At 38.3% G+C, this 23,126-nt stretch overlaps 1 protein-coding gene across 4 annotated transcripts in view; it reads right to left on the bottom strand.

Moving 5' to 3' along the window:
* The window catches only part of xrcc4 (X-ray repair complementing defective repair in Chinese hamster cells 4), a 442,595-nt gene that overhangs the window by 314,249 nt on the left and 105,220 nt on the right, over window positions 1-23,126 (bottom strand). For all 4 annotated transcript variants that reach the window (XM_039759286.1, XM_039759284.1, XM_039759287.1 and 1 more), the window contains exon 4: window positions 1,430-1,596. In XM_039759286.1, the coding sequence (XP_039615220.1) occupies window positions 1,430-1,596 (167 nt within the window). The remainder of the gene's footprint in view (window positions 1-1,429; window positions 1,597-23,126) is intronic.

Below are 23,126 nucleotides of genomic sequence, written 5' to 3'. Positions count from 1 at the left end.
AATTTTATGTTTTTTTCTGCATATACCTTCAATTTTGTATGTGTTCTTGACAATTTGATGTGTAATGTGCATATCCTAATTTTATAGTTGTGGCAAAAACTGCTCATTCCAGCTGGACATACTCATTTATGCACTAGTTTTACAGTGGTTACAACTTACTGCATAAGCAATGTCTACTTTCCTACCAGAGAACTTAAATGCAATGATTTCAGAGCTACATTCCACTGCCAAAGTCTAGTATGCCTGAATTCATTCCACTCTTTCCTGTACCTACATAACAGCTCTATGCTGGTTTTAAAAATGTGCTTGACTGAGCTGTGTGTGTCACCAAGCAACTAAGTGCTCACTAGCAAAAAACACTTTTAGGATTTTCTTTTGAAGTGGGCCTGAGTATGCCTTCTCTGAGGGAAATTCCCTTCTATTTAATTTGAATTACAGCATACAGGTCATTTATGGGTTTTTTTTTCCTTTGTCTGGTCCCTCCCTTTAAATCATTTTGCTGTAGGTATCCCTATCAGGGACTATATCTTTAGGCATTACAGCTCTAAACATAACTACCATGACAATCCAGGAGAGTACAGCCTAGTAAAAGTTTACTTTTTTGACCAATTTTGTGGTTCACTATTCCTTAATTTATTATTTATTTTAAGACAGTAGATGTTTTTGTTTGTTTGATTTTTTTATAATGTTAAAAGATTTAACACTAACCAGCAGTGCATGGGGTATGGTTCCTAACTACTTAGCAGTGTTTGCAGTCGAATTCAGTTAATTTATATTGCTGGATCTTTGTATGAAACATTGCATTTTTCTGACCTTTTAATATTGTTTTTTTCAGCTCTAAACAAAGAGATGAATTTTACTTACTTAACTTTGTGTTTATCTGGTAACAGTTTGTGGGAAACATATGTACACAAACATAAGAGATACTATCCACAGTTCACACCTGTAAAATGGGTCTCGACAATAAATCAGGATCAGCCAATTTTAATCAACATTGTGAATCTTGACTTCAAAAAGATACAAGGAAATACATTTGTCAGAAAAAAATAATGTGACTCAATATTATTAGATGTCATTATTAGGAATTATTATTAATCCATAAGAAGTGTATACATTCAAAAGCATTGTATATTTAAACTTTAAAATTTCAGTGCCATGCACTGCACAGCACATTTAGCTTGCAAAATCAAAACCTTGTTTAGGTTCATTAAAAGCTTCCTTTTTCAATTGCCAATTTTTCTAGTAAAGTGATTTTTATTTTTCTCTTTGATCAAGTCCTGAGATAATAAGTTTTACTGAAAACACACACTCAAATTTAACAGGTTGATAGCTCCAGACGGCTTTTAGGTTTCACATCAAAACAAATGAAAATACAAATTGGGTTTACAGCCTACTGACCCATTTTATATGGTTAACAGGCTCTACTTACTCTTTGGCAATGTATTCTAGTTCCTCTTCCAGTCTCTTGTTTTCTCTGAGCAGGTGTGCATTCCTGGCCTTCAGTTCTGTGCAATGGTCAAGCCCATAGTTAATCAGCTCTTTAATGACATCAAGGGGCTCTGTGACCTGATGTAGTTCAACAGATCCAAGTTTAAACTAAATTGGGGAAAGAAAAGTTATAATGAAACACCAGAATGGGTTTCCCAGTTTTCAAAACCACTCATCAAAATATACTACATCACTGTGTTAATGCATAAGTCATCTTTTCCTAGTAAAAATACATCAGTTGAACATCTAAAAATGTTCTGCGCACTGCTGACAACACAAAGCCATTTATCATGCATAACCATATTATAAAACCCAAACATCAGATTCTTTTGTAATGAATCTGAAGCTATACAAATATTTGACTACAGTTAGACCTATAAAATGTCCTTGGTCTTCTGTACCAGTGGCAAAGCAGTGTCTACAAAACTCTAAATATCTCTATCAAAACACCTGAGAAAATTCCATTATAAAAAACGGAATATAAATATACCTATTTTTATAAATATATTTTCTGGTTTAAAAAATACAAATCCATAAACAAATAAAAAATTCTTGTACTGATGTAAAATAATTTGTTAGCCATCTCCAGACTTTGTAAAATTAGAGGAGTTAGTGCTTTTGTTCATATATATTTAAATGTACTGGGACACATAAGACAAAAAGAAATTATTAGATGATATCTTAGAATTAATTATATCTATTACAAATCAAGATGTATATTATTATAAATTACATTTTGAGATAATGTCTCTATTTGTTTCCTTACATCAAAAATAATCATATATGTTGCCATTAGGAGATGTAATCGAGAAACATAAAAATGCATTAAAAATGTGACAACACTATTTATCAATTGTGCATTATTAGTTATGTCATTATCATTTTGTTAAGGTGAAAGAGTAGGAAATCATTGGTCCTTAACTGAAGTAAAACAGAAGTTGTTCATTCTACAAAGTGTAGACGCAGGCTGAATTTAAGGCTAAAGGCCCATTACTTGGGCATAAGACACTCTTGTTAACACTAGAACTGCTGCACATTTTTTAAGTACAATACCCACCAATAATACTCAAATTAGTAACGGTGTCTTTTTGTTCTCACTAAAAGTATTACTGTCCCTCCTTCAAAAAGCATACACAGTATAGTATACGACTGGGTGCATGTTAACATTAATTCATTTCTTGTCAGTAAAAGTATCCTTTTATTCTCGCGAAATGCATTACTGCCTCGTTTTCAAAAACCATACACAGTCTAATGTAAGACATGTGCACATTAAAGTAGGTCAGATATGAGGTACATAAAATATGCTATACTGTACTAAGAAAAGCACAGTATAAAAGTGTAAAAATTATGACAGACAAGTAATAGCCCACCTGCACTGCTGATTATAACTGCTTGCATTATGCCTAAACATAATAATGCATTAAGAGATGATCAAAAGATTGCTTGAAAAGAATACAATCACTCTCTGCCACTTTTTTTGGAAACTCCATTTAGCACATTTTTCCATACATTGTGCTTTTTTTATAAAAAAAAAGGAAAAAAACAATTTAAAAAGTACTATACTAACACAGAACAAAGAGGATCAAGAGATATTACTCAATTATGGTCCTATCAAAAGATGTCTCACTTTGATCCACTTGGCATCTATAATAAGAAAACTAGGAAGCATAAAAAAGATGCAATGTTTAATTCAATTTTGCAGTCTCCCTTTGAAATTTTAATCCATGTAACTTTTGTTCTTTTATTTGGTTCCAGTTGGCTCTAAATACATATAACATGTACATTTCCTGTGTGTTGCATTGTCTTTAAATGAAAAGACAATTGCTATTACAGTAGTCTATATAAATAGTCTTCCATATCAATGAACAATAAATCCAAAGCAATGTAACAATGCAGAGTAATATTATATTATTTTTATTAAAGTTAAATGAAGAGCAGGAGAGATTAACTGTAGGTACTAATTATCATACCATCAATTGTTCAGTGAAGTAATCCATATGGATGTCATTTACTTTGACCAGAGTCCTGAATATTGTGATTTAGTAGTAGTAATCTGCAAGGTTTATTAGTCTAAAACTGATAATCCACCAAAAGTAAGTTGTACTGTAGTTTGCTATATTGTGCTTTATTAACAAAAATCAAAGCAACTGTTCCTGGAAGCTCTTTAATTTAAATAGGAAAAAATATTTTTATCGTTTAATTTCTCCTGAATCAAATGACTTACATTAAGGTGTAACAAACGGCTTGAATAAAGAGCACACAGAAAAAAAATCTACTCACAGCATAACCAAAGGGTGGAAAATAGAGTTGCAGAGTCAAACAGCAGTATTTTATCACAACATCAAATACATCCAAATTAATTAATTCATGTGTTCCCATAAAACTTTTAGTGAATATATAAATGCTGTCTTTTATAATTGCAGACTAGCAGAAATATGAATCTTGTGGGTATTACTGTTTTGACATTAGAAATGGAGCTCCCTCCACTTATGGAGGCTAGCAGGAGAATAAACAAAAAAAAAAAACAGATGGATAAGTATCCACATAACTAAAACAGCAGAGATCTTCCATTTTGTGTAAATGGCTCCAAGTCCTTTGAAAATACTTTGGCTTAATGAGTAGTAAAAATTGAACAGCCCTGGTCAACCCTTCCTTTTTCATGAGAATATTAAAGATCATTGGCAAAGCTACAGTTAGGTGTTACAGGTGGCAAGAGAAGCATATTGTTTTAAAATATTCGATAGACATTTGATAAAGCTACATTTATCTGACAAAAACACTGTTATTTCTCATTTAATAAAACAAAATAAGAAATCATGTGTGTAAACATAATCACACATATAATAGCTTATGGAACCATGCTTAGCAACAAGGACTGAACTGGAATAATTATTTTCTGCATGGGTTTAACAGTCATTTACTATATATTGTACTGAAAGAATTTTAGTCCACTTCTCTTTACTATACTGTTTCAGTTTACAGATGTTTGAAGGCATTCATGTGTGAACACCAGACTGAGGATTCAGATTCAATTTGACCACTCCAAATACTTCATTCTTTAATTATTCAGCGATTTAGTTTTAGATGTCCTGATGTGCATGATACAGTTTTGGCCAAGCTTCAGCTATGAGACAGATGGCCTCACCTTTTTTCCTGGAACATTTTGGTATAATAATGAGTTAAACCCTCCACTATTGTGTCTGCCTGAGGATCTTGTGTTGATATGTTCTATTAGGCTTTCATCATATACAGTGCTCTACATAGTCATTAAACTACTCCACTTTGATCATGTCTGTTGAGAGGACTTTGTTCTAAAAGTCATGTGGTTTGTTTAGATTCAGTTTTGTAAGCGTAAGCTGTGCTGCTATGTTCTTATTGGTGGAAAGGGTCTTTTGCCTAACACCTTCTATGAAGATCATATTAGTTCTTTTTAATATCTTGGATATGGCTGGGAGATATAACCAATATTGAGGTTACATGTGATACATTTCTATTGTCAAAATTTACAAAGGATGTATCATTTTATCGATTTTCTTTTTGAACCAACATTGTTAACTCAACGGGTCCGTTCACCAGTGGCAAATGAAATCATTGAACCTTTAAACTAATTACATTGTAACAAGAGCTGTAGCAAGAGGCTATTTTTTTTTTCATTTTTGAGTGGATGTGCCGTTAACGTATGTATCAGTATGGGTTCCCCCCTTGGATATCCATGAGCCGCATTCCAACCAAAGCTGCATTACACAATTCATGCACGAAGTGTGACAAACACACAGCAAAAATGACGTCAGACTTGGAGATGCGTGCGTGAAAATAATTCAAAGTACATGGCACGATTGATGCAGTGTATACCAAATGGTGAATTTCAAGGAAAGTCTGGTTACACTTGTGCCAGAATAATGAACAGAGGGCTGACTATTACGCAACAGGTCATCAAAGCACAAGGAAATGTATCTGGCCATCATGTAGGTCTCCTGTTATGAAGATATCTTTGCCTAATGGAATTCAGTGTCTACCTCTGATTTGGTGCAGGTGCACTAAGATGTGACTGTCACAGATCTCCTCATGTCCAAACATCTTTGGATTGATGGCAGACAGTAAACATTCTAAAAAACGGTGTCGATAGATGACACTTTGTTAGTTACTTCAGTTGTTTTGGGTTGCGCACTACATGTTCTGTTACCAGTACATTTTTCAATAGGATCTAATCAACAAAGAAACATGGAAATAATGATTTAGTAAAAAAAAAAATTATTATTAATAATTCATTAATTGTCACTCAAGACATCTGTACAAAGACATTTTAATGACGAATGGTTAGAATAAATGTGCTAATCAACTTTTACGTCATATGTGGTTCCTTTCTCTTAAACACTTATTCAGGTATTTTAGGGGAAAAAAATTCCAGGAAAGGATTTGTTTTGGAACTCGGATTTCACCTCTGTCATATGAGTGATTACAGCTGTGTGAATATTTTAAGTTCTATTAAAAAATCTCTTGCCTGTCATGACCACCCCTTTTAATTGGGGGAGGATCTCATTTTCACAACAGGTATTATTATCCTATAAAACATGTTTTCTGTATATAATATGCACAGTTGATCATGGCAGATTAAAACTGATCAAACTGACTGTGTAGTCATAGACTATGTAGTTAGAATGCTGCCCAGTGTCTTTAATAAGAATACAAGGCAGTCTTTTACTGCCTGTTCATATCTACTGTGCTCCTGCATCCCTTCCTTCCACCATTTCCATAGCTTAGACTATGCTGTAGAAATGCATGCCCCTGTAAACTGCTTGCAAAATCAACACTGTATAGCTATAATTGTTGAAAATGTATTTCAAAAGACTGTAGAAGATCTTTTATATCCACAAGTGAGCCCTGTGTCAAATGTTGGCTCACTTCAAACAAGAAGAAAAGAAGATTACACTATACCGGATGGCCCTCTGACACTAAAATTCTGACTGTCAGTGACACAGACTCAGAGCTTGATTAATGACTGTACATAGTTTGAAAGTTATAATGACAATCAGTTACCCAAATCATCAAAACGGACACAAAAGAAAAAAGGAAAGATACACTGCACAGGAGAAGGAAAAGAAGTAGGCACAAATACATGGAGGTTAGAAAGTTAAGACACTGAAAGATTAATACTTTACACACTTGATTACTTAGCACCTAAATCAAAACTATTAGCTGCTAATTTTTTTTTCTATTAGCAGTAACTGTCTCCTTGAGGTGAATGTTTGTCTAGAACACTATCTAATGAAAAGGAGCCTCTGAAGTGGAAACACCAGTTACCAAAATGGAAAAAATTGCACCTGCAAGCAGCTTTATTTGTGCAACATCGACTACCTCTCTATCACAGAAAGATGCTATTGAGACTAAAGTGTCAAACTACTTGCATTGTTTTGGTACAGTCTGCAAGTCAAATCCCCTGAACTAGTGGAAAGAGCATAAGACAATTTTGTCAAAACTGAGCATTTTTGCTAAGAGATATCTATGTGTAACTGTAACTACTTACCCCTCTAAAAGATTATTTAGTGTCAGTGGCATTACTGTCTCTTGCCACATGACATCCTTGAATCCAGATTCTGTGGACCTGGAGAGGCTTGTATTCTTGTCACCAAACCCACAAGTGCATTTTCTTTACATTTTCTGGCACTTTAGGTATAGATTTATATGTTTCTTTATTATGGTTTTAGTGATTTATTCATGGCAGTTCATTTTAATTAAACAAATAGCATGAGGCCATTCAACAGAGAAGCCGACAAGTGAAAATGTACTTGATCTTATTTAGAATACAGACATTAACTGATGGACTTACCCTACAAGTCAGTTTTTAAATTTTTAAAATATTTGTTTTCATTTTCAGGCAATTAGTTATTTCATCAGCTTGCATTTTTTATTTTAAAAGGACTATTTTTATTTTTATATCTGGCGTGATTTTATGTTTTACCTTTAAATCTGCTGTGATTTTATGCTAAGTTTAACAGAGATACAATGCAGTTAAGCAAAGCACTTTTTAGGTTTCTCATTTGTAAAGCAAATATTGATATAACAAACAAAAGTACTGTTTATTCTGACATGGTCCTAACTATAAATGAAAGTTATAGTAAAGTATTTTATAGAAAATAAAATATCAATATATATCAAATTTTTCCATATGTCTAAATACTGAGATACAGTTTTTAAATCATAACACCTAGCCCTAATATTGGAGCATTGTATAATCTGAACTTTTATTGAATTTACTCAGTTACACACTTAAGTGAAAATCAACAACTCTCTTGAATGTTCTCTATTTGTAAATACAGCTCAGTGTAGAATAATGGTCCTCAAGTGGTTTGAAAATGGCATTACAACCCTCCAGAATGATGAGCTGCAACTGTTTCTCCAAGATTGTCACAAATGACTTTTGTGTTTTGTATTGCACTAACACAAACCTGAATGCTTCAGACTGAAATACCCACACATTCAAAATAGGTTTTTCTCACAGATTTTATATTATTGAATACTAGACAATACATAGACTGAATATCCACTTTTATATTATCAATACTGTTTTATTGGTTACATGTCCTATAATGATTATGTTATTGTGTTATGTTATGTTGTATTTTGTACCAGTGTACTGGAGGAACAATATTTCATTCTTTTTTCTACAATTGTATAAGTGCGGACTGACAATAAAAAATAAAGTAAGTGAGTAGTTTTTGTTACTACTAAAGACAATATTTTCTTAGATAAGAAATGTGAGCAAATGGAATATTGGAAACAAACTTCCTAAGAATGAAAATTGAATGTTGCTTATTTTGCACATCATCTGGTGCAGTGATCAATCATATTGTTTATTTTGTAATATCTATTACACTGGGTGGGTGAAAGGTACAGTACTTGCAACATTAAACAATGATAATATATACTTACCAAACAGTGTAGGAATTAAAACCAATTGCTTTAGATTTTATTATAGATAAACAGATATATGTCTATAATTCAAAAAAGACAGTCTCACAAATACAGAATGAAAAAAGGTTTGAAAGCAGTCAACCAAAGAACCTAATAAATGTATTTAATTAAATACAATGAATTAGGATTCTGGACTTGGCACATTTGTTTTATTTCCTTCATGACATAAGTATTTTGAGGTTTCCTATACATTGTATTTTACATCACATTGTCAGAAATTGACTGTACCCTCTCTTCAAACTTACTGCTAAGGAAATTCAAGAATATTTGACACTAAGCATTATTAGTTATGGTCAGGGGTGCAAAACAGTCCAGCCTTCAGTTTAGTAAATCAAAAATGGGGGTCTGGGGTGGCGGTGGTGTAAGTTATTCAACTTGGAAGTTGCAGTTTCTCTTTTTTCCAACAGAGCATTTTAATTTGAACTGTACTAGAAAATATGTCTTTATCAAAGAAATGTAAGGTGGATTCCGAATGTTCATTAACTGAAGAGTGTGATGTAGGAGTCCAACAAAAATAAAAGATTCCTTGACACCAACAGTAGGAAAAGTTAAGATATGGCAGTAGTGGAACCACAACAAAATCTCAAGCGTTATTCTCAACTAAAGATTTCTTTCCAGGACACAAACTGACTACTGAAGTCACTCTTTTAATTTGTTTCTACAAACACCAAAGGAGCAGGCACTGCCTGTCTAAGCCAGCAATGAGCTAACAGTTTCAGTGCCTGCCCAGCCCATGCTTCAAGTTTTGTGTAATTAACTCCATGTTGGAAGGGTAATTTGTCAGGTGAACTGCTAATAATAACAGAGAAAGGCAACTTATATTATACAAGACCTCAGAATTGTGATACAAAGAATAATATGAGAAAGTGTGTGATAAACAACTATCTGGAAGTTTGTTTTCCTTTTTTTCCTTTATATATGAAAATGCCTTTGGTTTAAGTCTTGAAAAAACATGAAGCATTGCATTAAAAAGCAAACAATTCCAAAAAAGTGTACAGACACATTTGTTACTTAAAAAGTAAACCAAAAGCAGGAAATGATAAATGGTGCAATAAATGAATGTGGAAACAAAAATTTAGATCAGGAACTTCAGACAAAAAGAACACACAATTGGAAAGACTTGAAAAGATAATGATTAGATAGTGTGCAGTATACAAAGTTATTCCATAAACACAAATATACTTTTTTCCTTATTGATGCCATCTCATTTCTCCAAAGAAAGCAGTAAAATGCATGACATTTTCAGGCATACCATGGAAATATAGCCAAAAGGATACCAGTGTTACAATGAAACAGACAAAATGCAGGATGCAGAATACTGAATAAATAGCTGCACTCAAAACAAAATGTCCTGCTACTGAAACATTCATTATGTTTAGAATACTAATAAAAATATGTTTAAACCTTTCAAGTATTTTCTATTAATTAAAGAATGTGATTTATTTGGATTGTACTATACACAATTTTTACAACAGTGAGAAAAAAATAATCATCAACAGTTAGAAATTGCAAATTTGAACTTATTCAAGCAAATGTGTCCTTTTGTGTACTGCACATTCTATAGCTCCTCAACAACCTGTTTAAAGATAGATTAAATATACTTTCCCTACTCAGAAGCTCACAAAATTTGGCATGTGCATTTATAACTTAGTCAGAAATACTTTTAATATTTTAAAGTCAACCTAAAGCTCACATTTTGAGTTTTTAGTTTAAAATGTATTAAATGCAATAGAAGTCTCTCAAAGCATCATTATTGTACTGTATATTGTTGTTCTGTATATTATTGTATTGTATATGCATGTGTAACTAAAATGTCATGTGACTTTTTGTGTTAGAAGTACAGTACAAGCAGTCCCCGGGTTACTTACGAGACAGGGACTGTAAGTTTGTTCTTAAGTTGAATTTGTATGTATGTCGTAACAGGAACATTATTTTAATAAATGTTATTGTTGACTGAATGTAACCAAAAGCTCTACCAACGAATGATGGAGTTTCACCTCTCTCTGACCTTTTTATTATTTCTACTGTGGTCCGGAGGGCTTGTGCCTCCTCCAGAACGCGAGGGGGCGTCCGTCCTGGTTATATTGGGGGCCTCGGGTAAAGGGCTTGGAAGCCCAGCCCTGTAGGGACCCGTGGCCACCGCCAGGCAGAGCCCCGGTGCCTGAATATCCCTGGAGCCCAGCACTTCCGCCACACCAGGAAGTGCTGGGGAAGACGACAGGGGACACCGGATGGCTTCTGGGTGCGCAGCCGGCACTTCCGCCACACTGGGGTGTGGCTACGATTGATTGCCGGGACGCAGCTGGAGCCCATCCGGGTTCCTATTTAAGGGGCCGCCTCCCTCCAGTCATTGACAAGAGTCGGGTGGAAGAGTGTCAACGTCTGGAGAAGGGAGGAGGCGGTAGGAAGAAAAGAGAAAGAGAGAAAGAAGAAGAAAGAGAAGGCATTGGATTGGCCAGGACTGAGGGGTATTGGTGAGCTGATCTGTAAATAAGGATGGAAAATAAACGTGTGTTTGTGGGTGAAATTAACGTGTCTGCCTGTCTGTGTCCGGGGCAAGGTTCACAATGGCACCCAACGTGGGGCCCTCTGTCTGTGCCAAGACGGGGACCCCAAAATAAAAATTTTGTGAACGGCGCAGAGCAGCAGGCAACCCCGCACAGGTTTCGAGGGTGCGAAGTGCTCACGGCCCCAGGAAGACATGAAATTCCCCAGATCGCCACTGGAGCGCGGTCGGTTTCCTACCTGGTGAGGCAAAACTTCAACTGCCGTTGCAGGGGTGCAGCAGTCTCCTGTGTGGGTGCTGCCCATGAAGACATCCGGGACGGCGTGGCGATTATGAAGTCCATGCCGGGGTGGGTGCCTCGGTCAGAAGGGATCCGGGACGGAAGGTCCCTGCTTGCCGACGCTCAGCCCGGGAGGGCACATCGAGTCTGGTGTTTAGGCGGCAGGGCCTGCCCGGGTCCAAACGGAGGGCAAACGCACGCCGATCCGCCGCGCTTTGTGGACGCGACAGTGGCGAAAGGAGCCGCCATGGAGGAGATGCTGCAACGCGAAGAGCCGGAATGGCATCGCACCAGGAGGAGAGGAGCCAAGATGGCCGTGGACCGGAAGTTCCTTCCTGTGACAGGCACGGGATTGGACAGTGTGTCTTGTGTGCCCGCCAATGACTGTATAGAGGCGGGACCAAGGAATGTCCATCTCGTGCCAAGGAAAGACCCAATTGGAATGGAGAAGCCTCACAGAAAGCAGACGGCGCGAAGACTGACAACCAGGTAGGTCAATCGTCGACTGACTTTCTGTGCTTGTCAATGATGCAGGTGCTAGGTGCCATCCAGGCGGAACTGCTAAGTCTGAAGGAGACGGCGGGTGCGTCTGTGACGTCAGAACGGCGCGACGCTGGAATCTTTGGACGGACTGGTACCGCGGAGACGGTGAGTAGAATCGACTCCGTACAGCATAAAGGAGAACCCGCCGAACTCGGCCGTGATTCGAATGAACGGTATCAAGTAGGGGGTTGTCCGACACTGCATGCGACGGTGAGTTCTGTGTGCAAGGGGAGGGGAGAGACAGCGAGAGGGTTGGCAGGACACGGGCTGATGAGTGCCCTGGGTCCTAGCGCCCTACACCCCATGCCTGCAACAGTCTCCCGTCGCTCTATAGGGACGCAAACCTGACCGGGTCTGTACCTTTTCCATAGGCAGACTCAAGCCGTTATAGCGTCCCAGAATAAAAGGGGAAATCGAGGGGAGAGTGCCGATTTCCCCGATAAGAAAGGTCGTCCTCTGCAGAGGCAGAGGGAATCCCCTGGGCGGCTGGGCGAGCCGCCTGCGAGAGCGGACCCACGGACATCCCAAAGACGGGCATGGGACCTACGGCGGAGGAGCAAACCAGGCAAGTCGGGGGCTGTTAAAGGGGGTGCTGCTGGTACAGTGACCGACAGGACGCTCAGGGTGAGTGTCCAGGCAGTGCCTTTGGCCCTCCCTTTTGTCTTTCCACAGGATCGAAGCCCCGACGAGCGGTGGACCCGACGCCATCTGGAACCTGCCCTCCTGGAACAGGTCGCTCTGCGGGAGGGCTCTGTGCCGGGAGGCAGATGGTGCCTCGGCTGGCGGGGACCGTGGAGGCGAGAGTGGCACAGAACGGAGGGGCACGTTGGCGTCGGAGGGGGTGCCGAAAAAGGGTGTCCCAGGGGGCCGTGTTGGACCTTGGGAACGTAGTAGGACCCTCTCTGGGGACGTGCTGCCCTTTCGGGGAGTGTCGCTCGGACCCACGTGTATTCGCTAGCGGTGGGGCACTGTGGTCCCCGGCTGGGGCTGGAGCCCGGCCGGGATGCCCAGGAGGGCCAGAGGAGGGCTTGTGCCTCCTCCAGACCGCGAGGGGGCGTCCGTCCTGGTTATATTGGGGGCCTCGGGTACAGGGCTTGGAAGCCCAGCCCTGTAGGGACCCGTGGCCACTGCCAGGCGGAGCCCCGATGCCTGAATATCCCTGGAGCCCAGCACTTCCGCCACACCAGGAACTGCTGGGGGTAAGACGACAGGGGACACCCGGACGGCTTCCGGGTGCGCAGCCGGCACTTCCGCCACACTGGGGTGTGGCTATGATTGATTGCCTATTTAAGGGGCTGCCTCCCTCCAGTCATTGACAAGAGTCGTGTTGAAGAGTGGCAACATCTGGAGAAGAGAGGAGGCGGTAGGAAGAAAAGAGAAAGAGAGAAAGAAAGAGAGAAAGAAGAAGAAAGAGAGGCATTGGATTGGCGAGCTGATCTGTAAATAAAGATGGAAAATAAACGTGTGTTTGTGGGTGACATTAACGTGTCTGCCTGTCTGTGTCCGGGGCAAGGTTCACACTACTTTATTTTCAATGGTGATGGTTGTTCTCTTCTTTACTGTAGACAAAAGGTGTGAAGACAAAAGGTTAAGATGAGCTCTTCAGCACAGCACTGTACATGCTATCACAGCAGGAAGGCACCCCCGGTCAGCACATCTGGTGTACTGACGAGAGATATCCTGCTATGTATGTAACTGTACAACCAGGCTTGTTATTTAGAATAAATGGGGGCAGCAAGGGGCAGTTCACCACTCGCCCACCACACAGTCACCTCCACTTGTATACAGTACAACCAGGCTTGTTATTGAGAATAAATGGGGGCAGCAAGGGGCAGTTTGCCACTCGCCCACCACACAGTCACCTCCACTTGCATACAGTATGCTGCCTGCAACGTCAGCACACCATGAGTGAACAGGGTGAGGCCAAAGGCAGGTAGTGAATTGCCCATCACCGCCCCCATTCAACAGGCAGCCACCCGAGGCACACTACAATGCTGTCCCCCGCCACCCCATTCACCCTCAATGGCCTCCGTTCAGCCGCAACCGAGTCACCACTTGCAGCTTGCACCAGCTATCCACTGAGAATGAAAGGGGCTGTTTGAGGGACATCGCAAGGCTGTGTGGTGGACAGGCAGTGAAATGCTCTACTATGCCCCATCCAGCCTCCGTCCAGTCAGGAGCAGTAGCTGCGGTGGTGTGGTGTGCGGGCAGCGAACCACTCCCCTCCGCCCAACTAAGCCTCCATCCTGAACACGAGCGCTTGCCGCACACTGAGAATTAATGGGGACTGGCCTCCACCGCCCCATTCATCAACCGGAGCCACCCAAGGGACACTACACTGCGCGAGCAGAGAAACTGCCCCCCCTCCAGCCTTTCTCCAGTCACCACTTCCAGCATCCCCAGGCCAGAGATGACAGAGCGGCAGTTACTGAGGAGCCTGCATCACGTCCCCCAGACAGATGATGGAGCAGCTGCGGCCCCATTCATAAGTCATATGTCAGATGTCCGTAACTCGGGGACAACCTGTATATCATATATGGAATATGTATGTGTACGGTATGTACTTTACTCACCATATCGTAATACTGTAGCACCTGCAATATGTAGCATAAGAGTGTGTTCTTTGATTTTACATTTGAAGAAGACAGAAGTTTTGGGGTAAGGTTGTATTCACTAATCATGGTATCATAGAGTGTTGCATGTTCATTAGCACATGCAAATACAGTTAAGTGTATGTATGTGTACTCCACATACATGAATGACCTTATAAAATTATAAAACTATAAACTAACTGCCTGCCTAGTTCATTGGGAGAAATAATAAGTTGTGAGACTAAAAGAAGTAACATGATTGTTCTCACATCTATACATCACCCGAACAACTCTCCTGAAGTGTTCTTATGAATGTAAGAAATACTCATAATGAAAAAGGCAACACATAAGGTATGTCAGCCAGGTTTTTTTTTTGGTTAATAAAGAATTTGTAGCCAACTAGGATCACTAAAGAGAATGGAAGATTATCAGAAAGAAAAAAAAAAAAGTACAATGTTGGCAAACACTACATTGGGGCAATAAGTTTTTTTTATTTAACAATTAGAACAGATACGATTCTAGAGGGCATTAAAGAGCAGTGAACAGCATTTACTCATCACACACCATAAGTTTCCAATGTAAACACAAAATATGCCACTAAAACAGATATCAAACAGAAAAAAACCCTACATTACATATAACAAAGAGGTCATGATATAGGAAGGCCAACTAGGGAACAACGATATTCCTCTTCCATATCAGGACATGGACACAGAAGGACACTGCAGCTGCAACTACACTGGGGCTGGTGCCTCAGCAGTCATTGAGGAACACACTGGTTGGACTTGGGATGATGGATGGACAGGACAGTGGGTGACTGCCTGCTTATGGACAGACCATGCCACGTAAATTGGGTGGGAGGATCACCTCTGGCAAGTCTCAGCATAGATACCCGCTGGAAAGCATGCTGGGTTTCATGGTAGTCACCTGATGGAGCTACCAGATATTGACTGTACAAGGACATGGCGGTGCTGTCTAACCTGGAAGTACTCCCAGGTCAGGTGTTGAAAGAGATTCCTCCACCTGACCAAGGGAGTCAGAGCTGGGAGAGAAGACAGGAAACACTTGACTGGGAGGAATAATACAAGAAAAGAAGAAATGAAGGAACTGTTGTGCTGTATTGTGTTGTGTTGAAGCCATTTACAGCATCCTGCAAAAGAAGCCTATCAAATGCGCACTTTATAATAAAATAAAAGCACAGTATCTGAACCAGGGACTATGTGCTTAGTTGTGTCTGGGTTTTGGGGTGCTGTTACACCCCCCAGGACCACATTATGTATATGTGTATATATACACACACATATAACTAAAAAAATACTCAATAAGGTTTTTTCTCAGTTTCATATCCTAGTTAATATACACTCTTTAAATAATCATGGCACAGAATTTACATTTAGATCAAGTTTCATCACAGTGTGCAGAAAAAGGAGAAGAAAATGATAGCAAGAGATTTAATAGCAAGAGAGGAGAGAAACACACTTAATTGTATCAGTCAAAGAAACTGGTACAATTATCAGGAAAAAAAAACATAAGTAGGCTTAGCAGTATCACTAACTGAGAATACCTATGCCAAAACAATGATGATCATTTAAATTTTAAGAGAAATGGGGCCCTTGTAATACTTGTAGGTAGATGATTCTACAGTTTAGGTGCTTTACTGCTAAAGGTTCTTTCTCATATTGCCCTAGTTTAAGTTAACATGTAGTTGTATTTGAGTGAACCTAGTAGGAGAAGGCCAAGTAATTATTAAAATAACAACTATACTGAATTACTAAAGCCAAATCTCTTTCACATACGTAAAATAAAAATAAAATAATATTATAATAAATAATAATAATAAAAATACGTCTACCCAAAACTAACAGAAAAATGTCCATTTCAAATATACCTGCCCTACCATATTTGGGGAAAGCACAGGTATGTGACATGGATGTTAAGATGCTCATGGTGGACTTAAAGCCTTATTATATGCTGAAACAGTTTTCACAAGTGATTGTGCTGGCAGTTTACATCCCCAATCCTGGCAGATGCAACAGTCACAACAGACACTGTAATAAGCACACTCTCTACTGACAAACCCAGTGTTTTCATTACAGTTTCTGGGGACTTTAGCCATGTTCCACTCCACCCTACACCATTAGGCAGATCTGACCATACTTTGGTACAGCTCATACCTGCAAATAAATCTATTGTCCAGAGGTTGCCAGCCACCACCAGGATCATGCAGGTATTTACAACTGAGGCTGAGGAGGCACTGAAGGATGTTTTTGAAATCACTGACTGGGATATACTGTACTTTGTGAGCCACATGGCCAGAACATTAAGAAACTGAGCCATTGTATCACAGACTACATCAGGTTTTGTGTGGACAATATAGTCCCCACAAAGACAATGCGCTGTTTTCCCAACAAGAAGCCATGGATCAGAAATGAACTGAAAGCCCTACTGAATATGAAGAAGATAGCCTTCAGGTATGGAGATAAGGGTGAAATCAAACAGGTGCAGTAAGAACTGAAGCAGCTCCGTGAGGGGAAAGCCCACTACAGGGACAAACCTAAATGCAAGTTACAGCAAAACAACATAAATGAACTGTGGAATGGGATGAGGACAATCACTGCCCAGTTCTTCAACAGGTTTAACAAATTCTTGTCAGTCCATCCCTCCCCCAACACTGTTATATTCTGTGTGCAAGCTGAGGAGGTTCCAGAATCCCAACTGCCATCTGCATCCCGCACGACTTACACTGACATCACACCTATGGTCTCCAGACCCCCAGCACTCCCTGGAATGAGTGTCTCTGCTGATCAAGTGAGGAGAGAGCTGGGAAAACTCTGCATAAAAAAGGTCTCAGGACCGGAATGGAATAAGCCCCAGGGTGCTGAAAACAAGCCACCAAGCGTTGTTGGGTCCTTCAGCACCCTTCTCCCTTTCCGTGAATTTACAGATGGTTTCCAGTTGTGGAAAATATCTCGTGTGGTTCCAATACTAATAAAAGGGCATTCCAGTGATCCCAAGGACTTTGGACCAGTTGCTTTTACTTCATACATCATGAAGACCTGTGAGGGGCTGGTCCTAAAACAGGTACAACCCCTGCTTTTAGAACATCTGGATCCTCTGCAGTTGGTCTATCAGTTGCAGATAGGTATGAGGAATGCTTTCTCATATACATGCTCCACAAAGCCTACTCCTTATTGGGACAAAGTCAGCACCTTCGTCATGATTAAGTTCTTTGACTTTTCCAGTGTCTTTGACACCATTTTGCCTCATGAACTGGGGATAAAACTCAAGGTTTGAATCTTGATGCTCCCACAATCTCTTGGATCGTTGACTACCTGATGAACAGTCAGCAGTTTGTGAGGCTAATAGACTATGTGTCAAAAATAGTGGTGTGTAATACAGGAGCACCTCAGGGAACTGATCTGACTCACTCCCTGTACATAATCTACACAACAGACAGAGTAAAATACCAGCACTTGCCATCTACTGAAATGTTCTGATAACTCATCCCACATAGGCTGAAAAAATATTGGAGATGAGTCAGAGTACTGGAAACTTGTGGAGGACTCCGTCTTATGGTATAAGGACAACAACCTGTAACTCAACATCAGCAAGACAAAAGAACTTGAGCACAAACAAAACACAATGCCTGAACAAACATATCAAGAAAGCCTGCACCATCACAGTTCAAACCCTGGACAAACTGGAAGCTGTAGTGGAAAAAAGGATGATGGCAAAATTGAATGCTATTCTAGAAAATCCCCTCTATCCCCACCAGGAAGCACTGTACTAGAGCACTTTTAGACACATGCAAATTCCACCACAGTGTGCTAAGTAGCACCTCTTAGGGTCTTTTCTGCCCACTGCTTTCAGGCAATTCAGTGCTTCCACCAGAATTATTTATCAAATTAATTCATTTATTTATTTATTGAGTGATTGATTAGATGTATTATCTGTCCTGTGAGTATGTATTTGTGTTTTTTATGGTCTGCTGCTGTATGCAATTGAATTTCCCCATGGGATTAATAATGTTTTAATTGATCCTTGCTTTTAACAAAAGAAAAAAAATATATTTTATACATATTTAAATAGCAAACATGTAGTATGGCTGGATATATCTTTATTGTTATGTAGAACATTAGTTATGCTTTATGAATAATTTATGAAGTTATAACGCAACAGATAACTGTTGCCAACTTTATAAAAGTTACCAGTTGCAAACCAGAATTTGGACAGAAAAGCAAAAGCACCTTGCTGCAGAATTACAACTGTTATACATTTAAGTCATGGAAAGTCTGAAAGCTCTTTGAAAGCTTATTAATTCCTAAACCTTACTAAAAATGTCACAAAACAGTAAAAAGATGGATCAAGGAATATGCTGTTGGTCTCCAGGTCTGGAAAGAAATTCTCTAACCATTTGAATAAGCATGAGATAATGTCCAGTCTGACCAAAGAAACAATATGCCTGACAGCATGATCAACAGAGTGCTTTTATTGGACGTTCTACCAGCAAAAAATAAAAAAATGCACTTTTAAATAAAAGTTCAATTTCATTTGAGGTACTTCTCTCAGTTCAGAGAGAACAAAGTGTGCTAGAGAGTATAACACATTTCATTTTATAGGAAGGCTATGTTTTTGGGGTTTTTTTAATCTGAGAAGTGACTGAATGCAGGATGACCTCATCATCCCTGCTTGCATGCTACATATGTTTGAATGATAGATCAAATTTGAATAAATGCTATGAGAATGTTCTTGGCTATAGTGGGTATTTTTTTGACTCGTGAGCTCATGCAGTTTATGAGAAATGTTACTCCCAAGAGACTTGATGATTATGATTTTCTGAAGGACCAAGTCCTCCTTCATACGGCTATGAGCCCTTTGGCCAAGGGTTGCAAGTTTCAGCTGTGGCAAATTGATCCGGACAGCTCTATATGGGGACTGGTGCAGGACTCAGCAGATCTGAACTGGGATAGATAACGACTTCTGTAAGGAGATGATTCGGAACAATGTCAAAACTGTTGGAGCTGACCTGCAGATTGGAAAGGACCCAAGCTACATGGAGACAGAGAAACTAGCCTAGTCAGAGTCCAATTCCTGTATAGCCGGCACATCCCCATGCCACTGAAGAGGACCCTCCAACCAATGTCCCACGCAGAACATGCCATAAGGGGAATTCCACAGCCAAGCCCAACAATAGATGCTTCTGCTGTGACCAGTCTGGAGATGTGGCTAGGGAGTGTTGCAAGAGTAAAAGTGAATGGCACAGTCAACTTGTTCACATCCCAAAACTAAACGGCTCAGTTAAATTTTTGTATAGATTTTCAATACATGAATAAGATTTCCAAATGTGATGCATACTTAATGCCGCATATTGATGACTTAGTGGAGAGGCTCGGCTACCCTGGATCTCACAAAGCGATACTGGCAAGTGCCACTGGAGAAGACCATGTTTACCACTTTGTCATATTTATCAAATAAATGTAAAGTGATCACCAAGAAACAAAAGTAATAGATCACTTTATAACCTCTTCATTGATGTATTAAAACGTATTAATGAGTTGAAGAACGGTCATCCTGAACTCAAGTTTTACAGTATAAATAATCATTTGCTAGACCATCTTTGGTGACACTTCAAAGTGTATTCAGCACTGAGCCTTGCAAACAATGCTAGATTTTACAGGAAGAATGATAAGTCACACAATGAGATCAATGGTACTGCTGCAAAATACATGCAGTACATCAATTATGATTAGTGCATATTGTAACTTAAATGTTTGGTAACTAGAATGAAAAGAGATGATACAATAAATTTGCAGATATTTAGCAATTCTTTAAAGCATGTTTAACATATGAGGACATACAGGCAAAAATAGTTATTTTTCTGTTTGTAAGATATTTTTATATTCCTGTATGATATTTTCCTATATTATATTCCTGTTTACTTGCAACATAACATAAGTTTTGCCTGTAATGTTAAATGGTTGTTTAGCTTATTCACTTTACAAACTATTCCTTATTTGAACACAAGCCTAAAAAGTCACGATTATTAATTATCCAGCCATTTATAAACTGAACCCACACATTTAATTAGCAGGTAATACAGAAAGCTAAAGCCTGTTCTAGCACACTATAGTGAAAGATGGAACCCACTCTGCAGGGGAAGTTCATTGAAGGCTACACACAATCAGACACACTCTCATTCAGGTAAGGCCAACTTTGAGACACCAGTTAATATAAAAAGCATGTCTTGTGAACACTCCAATGGAAAGATACTTGAGCCATGAAGACATCATGTAGACTACAGACACAGGGCAATCATGCTACAATTTTAACTTAGAATGTGTTTTGCAGCAGCACTAACCAGAGTACCACCATGCTACATCAAATCCTGAACTGTATTGAATCTTTATTTTTTTAACATCATCAAAAAAGTACTAAACTCAATTTACAGTATTTTCAAAACAAAATCAAAATGATCAATTTATAAATAATGCTGGATCAGAAAGCAGAATCTTTAAACAATGATTGATGTTGTAAGAATTATAAGCTATGAAGTTTCAAAAGGACTTCAGAGACTACATTTTCATACCTTGATTGAACATTAGCAAAAGATACATTCACATGACATTTTCGTGTCAACTACAGTATCATGTTACTTCCATCATTTGGAAGCTGAATTTAAGAAAATCAAAGTAAACATTAGCAGAACACTAAATACCACAATTTCAAATATTAAGAATAAATGTTTACTGTTGAAAAGCTGATACAACTGATAAAAATGCAAACCAATTCAATGTAGTAAAGAAACCAATTAATGTACATATAAAAATAGAAAACGGAAACCATGAGAAATTTCCTGTCTGGTAAAAGGTGGAAAACAACCAAGACAAAATAAGAGACAATAATAAAATACCATGTCATGTGGTAAAATGTGTTTCATTGTCTACTTTTTAAAGTAGGCAAGAGATAAAAACAGAGCTTACTTAATCAATACTGCTGTAAAATGGGCCCACTCCCTGTTGGACAGAAATAAATCTGTATCGCTCTAAAAACAGGAAATCCCAAAACAGAAACTGGATCAGCAAAACAAGCAACTACTTAGATTAATGCAGTTTATGGGCTTATGGGTTACACCAGACTTTCTTTCTAATCTCTTTTAAAGGGAAGGGTCATTCACATGGTAATATCAACAAGCAATATATATATAAATACTTTTAATGAAATAGTTTCCTGGGAAATTCTTACACATTTAATCATGGATATGAAAAAAAGAAAAAATTGTCACAAAAGTCTAAATATTTATAATTCACAAAATATTCTGGGATAAAATGTCTTGGTTTTTGCCCAGCGATAGTGTCTTCATTCCAGCAGTAACTTCCACTCTGGGGATTTGGTCTCCTGTATGCCTGGGCCTTTCATGAAAAACTTGGTAAACCAAAACAGACAACAAGTGGGCTCAAAATAATTTCTAACAAGAGGTCTCGTATTTCAGCCAAAACAGGTTTTTAACCATTAATCTACATAATAATTTACACTTTTGCAAGCAGTGCATATATTAAACAACCTGTATTTAATTTTCTGTAGATGTAAGTAGTTGTTAACAATTTTCCTTTTTTTAGAACCTACTGTTCAATACTAAATCATACAACATAAATCATATATAAATAAGCATGCTGTACATACACAGACTTGGCATTTGAATGTTTTCTTTTGTTAATTTTAAAAATATATACATTTTATACTACAATCTGTTTGGGCTGATAGTTATTTTTACTCATTTCTAAATTTTTATTAGCTAAGCAGCATACATAATCTCATAATAATTTTCTCAAAATTATTTACCTGTTCTAAGAAACAGGGCTTAAGTTTCACTTATGTGCCAAGAAATGAACAGTATTTTTCCAATAAAATAATTTCTCCAGATATTGTATACAGCAGTGAATAAAATACACTTGCACAGACCTAAATAACCTTAATTAGAAATAGTCTGGACTTTTTCAAATCATCTGTAAATTATCCAGATAATCCCACAAAATAATAAAACCGAATTTACTGAGCATTAACCACTGCCAAAGAAACAGGTCATAATAAAATGTGGATAACATATAATTTAAACAAATGATTAAAGAAATGCAATTATCTACTTAATAAACTATGAATCCCTTTAAATGGCTTAAATAATACAGTATATTTATAGGAGAAAATGCTGGGGTAAGGCACAAGTGGTAAGATTTCACTAATCACTACTTCAATTTAAGTCGTACAAATTCAACAAACTTACAAACTAAAGTTAAAAATATATAATATATATTTGTAAAATATATGATTGTATAATATGGTGATCCTGAAGAAAGTACATTTTTATTTTTGTTTATTTAATTCAAAGAGACATCAAATTTTTGTTTATGTAATGTTTTTGTTAACAAAGAGTCATATTCAAAAATAACATTGACAATTGAATGTAACTGCATGCATTAGTAAAGTGCATAAATGGCATGTTATCAATAGCATTTTAAAACAACATCTAGATAAAAAAGGACTGTGGTGGCTAAAATAACTATTATAAATACCATGTTAAAATTCAGGTGATGAAAAAATGTTTTTTGTAGCACTGATTTCTGTTGGTTACTGGGAATGTAATGACTGGCTGTAGTTTATACAGCATATGTTAAAATAAACATTTTATTAGAAGAAGACCCACTGAAAATTTAAAATCTGTGTTTTACAGTTACAGCTTACAGTTTGTAAA

The sequence above is a fragment of the Polypterus senegalus genome, chromosome 7, assembly GCF_016835505.1.
Source record: "Polypterus senegalus isolate Bchr_013 chromosome 7, ASM1683550v1, whole genome shotgun sequence".
Lineage (NCBI taxonomy): Eukaryota > Metazoa > Chordata > Cladistia > Polypteriformes > Polypteridae > Polypterus > Polypterus senegalus.
Note: the sequence above shows the minus strand (reverse complement) of the source record. Positions and strands in the feature narration are given on the sequence as shown.